The 5,643-nt window shown below is 31.4% G+C and overlaps 1 protein-coding gene across 1 annotated transcript; it reads right to left on the bottom strand.

Annotated features, from left to right (window-relative positions):
- Positions 1-3,609: 3,609 nt before the first annotated feature.
- On the bottom strand, positions 3,610-5,138 carry LOC107886679 (transcription factor MYB4). The gene is made up of 3 exons (XM_016810727.2): positions 4,805-5,138; positions 4,579-4,708; positions 3,610-4,447 (listed from the first exon to the last, which is right to left on the bottom strand). Exons 1-3 carry the CDS (start codon positions 4,935-4,937, stop codon positions 3,874-3,876), a joined length of 837 nt encoding a protein of 278 aa, XP_016666216.1. The 5' UTR covers positions 4,938-5,138; the 3' UTR covers positions 3,610-3,873.
- Positions 5,139-5,643: the final 505 nt, after the last annotated feature.

The raw sequence follows: 5,643 nt of genomic DNA, 5'->3' as shown, positions 1-5,643 counted from the left end.
AATCCTACTATTTTCGTATTCAACACGTGACTATTCAATTATAATTTATATTTAATAATTTGGTTTATAAATTCGATTTAAAATTGAATTTTTCTGCAGCATAAAAAATCGAACCATTATAATTTTATTTTAGGTTTTTATAAATTAATTTACGTAACATTTGATCTTTAAATCGAATTTTTTTTATAAAATTTTCCATCCACGTTATAGGTTCCAAAACTGAATAAATGAGGAAGTTGATGCATTGTCTGCTAGGTCGTTGACTGAGGCTTATGTATGGTTATGGTTTTCAAATAGAGATAATGTTATATTTGGTACCTATATATCCATAATATTCAATATGGTACTTATACTTTGAAAATGTCTAATGTGGTGACTGAATTATTAATATGAGTTTTATTATGGTATATATGCATTGATAAAATGTTTAACGTGATACATGTACTTTGAAAATGTCTAATATGGTACATGAACTATCAACATTTTATTATGGTATTTGGTATTAATACTATTAATAAATTGTTAAGCCATGTAATCACAATTCAACAAATGGAATTTGCTATTGTAATAAAAAAATTCATTAATATAAAAAGATATCGAATCGATTCAAAATCTTACATAACAATTATATTATTAAATTCATTAATTGTATGGTATACAAGTGTATAAACTATAATTTTACATTGATATTAACCCAAGTGTAGGCCTAATTCATTTGGGGGCTCAAACAAGTAATAAAAGCCCAATTCTAAGTGTTTCAAGTTTAGAATCATCCCGTTTTAATTCTCTTTTTAAAAATTATAAAACATTCTCAAGTTTTAACACTTCATTTAAAATTATATGGTTAATATATATATTTTTTTAATATTTTAGCCACTGATTAATTTTCCTTCTCCTAGCTGGTTTGGTTTTTGACCCATTCACTCCCTGTGATTTACGTTCAAACCAAAACAACAACACGTTGGATGAGATTCTGGAAATTATGAAAGGAATAGAAGAAAGATTTAGAATATTTTAATATAATATTAAATTAAAAAAAGTACGTGGATCACATGGAAATATACTAAAAATTTAGTGATAAACATTACTTAACTAATCACGACGGTTGGGACTTTGAAGTCAATTTCTATTCTTTTCTGCTGACATAAGGTATCCCAAGAAACAGATGAACGTTGGCTCTATCCATGTCCTTCACTTATGTTTCATTAACCATTATAATATTCCTTCAACCTTCTCTCTATCAAGTGGAATCTTCCTTAGAATTACGGCGAAGCCACCATGTGGGCATGCAAATGTCACATCTCTATCTACAATGCTTTTAGATACTATATGTTGAACGTCCAAAAAGTATATATTATATGTTTAGACGATGATGCTTTGATAAATATAAAGAAATTTTGAATTTTAATATGCAATAAAATATGTAGGTCTTTGAATTTTACTATTATGAGAGTTTTAGTACGTTAGTTAATTCATAATATAGATTGTTCAAATTTTAATCTATTTTTACTGTAATAATTATTAAAAAAAGAATTATATTGTTAGCACTAGTTTAATAATTGTTGGCATAGTTTTCGAAATCAATAAATGCTTTTATCTTTTGGCATATCCCATTTGGAGAACTGGTTAAGCGCAAGATCGGTGTTTGATAAATTAAATACAAGGAACTGTTAGTCATCTGAGCATTGGAGTTGATGATCGCCGGTGTAGTGAAGGCAGATGGTGGATGGATGCCGCGTAAGAATTGGCTAAAATGTAACGTTGATGCAGCAAGCTTTGGGCGGACCAATCGACTAGCTTTGCAGCTATAGCGAGGTATTCCAATGGTGTTTTTGCTAAGGGCCTTATGAGTCATCATCAAACCAACTAGAATTCGCTAAAATTTTTCATTTTAAACTTTTTAAAATTTTAAATTAATAGAAAATAAATTTTACTTTGACCTCTTAAAATTATAAAAAATTAATTTAATCTTTTAAAAATAAAAAAGATATAAATTATTCAAATGACGAAATTACATTTTTACTATCGTAAAAATTACAATTTAATTTTAGCTCTTACAAATTTTTTCTAACTTCACCACTACTGTAAAATATTTTAATTACTAAATATATAAAAACAACTTGTTAAAAAAAAAAGGGCAAATAGCACTAATTCGTTGCTATTTTGTGTTATCTATTAAAAAAAATTACAGCTTAATTTTGTCTGTTTCTTAATGGCATCTTTAGATAGAGATCCCCTTTTTCAGAAATAATGATGTTATATTGCTTAGCATGAACTCTCTTCAGTGGTGGATTGCAATTTATATCGAATGATGGTATTGCAAAACTATAACTAATATATTATTTGAGAAATTTATTCAACTTAATTCTTTAATTTGATAAACTATTAACAAACTATATTACTTCTACTAACTTTGAATGTAAAAATTTCCTATGTGATTTTATTTTCTACAAAAAAAAATCTAGTTTTTCATAAGAAAAAAACACTCTCCCTTCAATATAAGTGACGAATTTGGTTAATAATGTAAGTGATTAGTGATATGATTGCATGGAATTAAAGGTTTATTACCTACACCACTTGTTGAAGAGGATGTAGCATGGAATACGAAGGCTTTTAAAGAATGATTGTTGGAAGAAGTTGTCAAAAGGATTGCAAGTATCCCTCCACCACACCTTCTAGCTGGCCCGATAAAATATTTTAGGTACATGCAACAAATGAAGAATTTTTGGATAAAAGTGTTTATCATATGTTAAAACCATATATGTGGGATGCAAAAGATACTAAGTAGAAAGTCGTCTGAAAGTATCAAAGATCTCATCGTGTTCGCTTCTTCTAATGGTTAGTTTACAAACAAAGACTACTTACTAACCAGGAATGTCTACGAAGGGAGTATTGGACAAAGTACGTCCTGCTCAGTATGCTGTCATGAGATTGAAGATATCTTGCATGTCCTTAGAGACTACCCGAATACTAAAAATGTTTGGAAGTACTTTGTGCCAAGAAATTATCAGCCACAGTTTTTTTTCCAAAAATCTCTTAGATTGGGTTAGAACAAATCTGGAAAATTCTAGTTGGATGTTGGGGAATGGGGTGTATTGGTCTATTTTTTTTTTGGTTCACTAGTATGACGTATATGGAAAAATAAGAATCTCTTTGTGTTTCAAGGTATATCTTGAAATTTTATGAACACTATTGATATTTCAATAAGTTGAGCAAAACAGTATAACATAATGCATAATTTAGAATTGTCCAGAAGAGTTAATTTAAAATCCGATGTATTAAGAGAGTCTTGGAATAATAGGGTAAATGATTGTTAAAGCTTTAAGTAGTTAGTCTGTTTATTTAGTTTAGGTTGTTTTTTCAAAAAAAAAATTAGATAATTTAATTAAGTTTTGTTTTACACAATGGAATGATTTACATGTAACAAAAATTAATAATTGAATGCAACAAATAGCAAAAATTGTAGTTATAATGATAATGTACGTACCCAAAAAGTTCAAAATCTAGCCACTGTGACAATGACGGTTATTTAAATTGGGATAGTCAAAAACATATTTTTTTTGTAATAGTTTGCTCATTCAACACTACCGGAAGGCCAGAAGAAGCATCGGTGATCAGACTACGACACTCTTTTATTCATTCATTTGTAACTCATTATATTGCATCTCTAAGCGTTGACTAAAGCTGAAAAGAAGGGATACTTTGTTTTTTCTTTTTTGTTTGTTTCTTTTATTAGATCTTCCTTACCTTTTCAAAAAAAAAAAAAAAAGAGGAAAACTCTGTACAACCCCATCCATCACTTCAAACAACAACAATGGCTAAGATTATCAGATTATGTAGGGGAAATAATAAAACCAGAAAATGGGTGTCTAATTAGAGGTCGAGGCCTTGAAGCTGATCGTAGAAATCAAAAGGGTATAATATTTCTCCATCGAGTAATGGAAACTGATCAGCTTCATAGGGTACTACCGACGATACATCACTCCACATGTAATTAATGTCGGACAAAAATGGTTCTGTCCAGAAATTGCTACTTTCTGCCTCGTAGGCTTCTAACAAGGTATCGGTATGGATATCGGTATTGGTATTGGTTGTGGTACTATTATCGTCTGAACCCGAGTCTAATTTGCTTGATACAACTGTGTTATCTGTAGTGATGGAGGAGTTTTGATCACTTGAGGCTGGTTGTTGAGATGAGAGTGAGCTTTCAAGTATCAAAGGAGGATTTGGGGAACTTATTAGAAGATGATCAACGTCGTTTAGCTTTGTTTCTTCTTTCTCTCGACTTGTCCCACGCCTGAGTTTTGGATCTTGACTACTGTTATCTTTCCAATCTTTTGCTGCTGCTGATGTTTTATGTTTAAAGCGCTTCTTCAGAGTTGTATGCCAATGGTTCTTTACTTCGTTATCTGTTCTTCCTGGTAACTGCGCAGCAATGGCAGACCACCTGCATATTAAATGTGGAATATCTTAATTTAGAGACCCTCCTCCCATAACTTTCAATTAAGTCATCACTCTATGGACTTGCGATTCTTGGATTGTCCTACGTAAACGACACTGCATTTGATTAACAAGTACCTGTTTCCCAATGAGTCATGTAATCTGATGATAGTCTCTTCTTCTTCCTTGCTGTAACTTCCTCTTTTGATATTAGGCCTTAAATAATTCATCCATCGCAGCCTGCAACTCTTTCCACACCTTGCCAGACCTGAAACCAAAGCATTCATATAAATACAACATATTCAACAACAGCGAGGGTAAACAAACACAAAAATTCATATTATTAAAAGAGGTATTAGCTTACCAGCGAACTTTGGGAGTTGACGCCAATTCCAGCAGCCATATCTGGTAACATAAGCCATTAGTTTCCGGTCTTCCTCTGGAGTCCAGGTTCCTTTCCTCAGTCCAGTTTTATCACAGCAAGGTGTTCTCACCATTTTTCCTTTAATATTTCCCTCTTTTCTCTCTATTCTTGGAAATTTTTGTTGTTGTTTTGCTGCTCTGGGTTTGAGCTTCCCCTGACACCAGTCACCACTCAAATGACTTCAAAATTTGCAGCTATTTATAGTGTACCAACTTTAGACCAAAACATGTTTACACGTTTTGCTCCTACAATTTAATATCATCAACAATTGTTTTCATTTTCATGTTTTTTTCCTTTAAGTACCCATTTGCATTTAAAAAAAAAAAACAAACAAAAATCCTAATAGGGTAGTCGATATCCAGGAAAATTCACCAAGATGTCGCTTTCCTTTCTTTTGCGAAACATTAATCCTGGTATAGTACAGTAACAGTGATGGATCCTCAGACTAAATTTTGGGAGAACTTTTTAAAATGAAATTGGATCCTAATTAAAATTTTTGTAACCCATTATGGAGCTGACCTTCGAGGAACATGATTATGATAAAGCACGCTAGCAGAAAACGTGATACCTGCACTAGATCAAGCTAAACTTCGATGAAGGTCAGGTGAGTTCAACTAATCTGTGCAGTTCAGCACGTTTTTTTGGCAACCCACAATTCATTCCTATTTTTGGAATTGGAGGTGTTTTATTTGAGTATTAGCTTTGACTTAGGTTTATATAATCCATACAGGTTTTTATTCAGTATATCAATTATCATATTATGTCAAAATTATGGATTG

The sequence above is a fragment of the Gossypium hirsutum genome, chromosome A03 (assembly GCF_007990345.1).
Source record: "Gossypium hirsutum isolate 1008001.06 chromosome A03, Gossypium_hirsutum_v2.1, whole genome shotgun sequence".
Taxonomy (NCBI): Eukaryota; Viridiplantae; Streptophyta; class Magnoliopsida; order Malvales; family Malvaceae; genus Gossypium; species Gossypium hirsutum.
The sequence above is the reverse complement of the archived record's forward strand: the minus strand, read 5'-3'. Positions and strand labels throughout refer to the sequence as shown.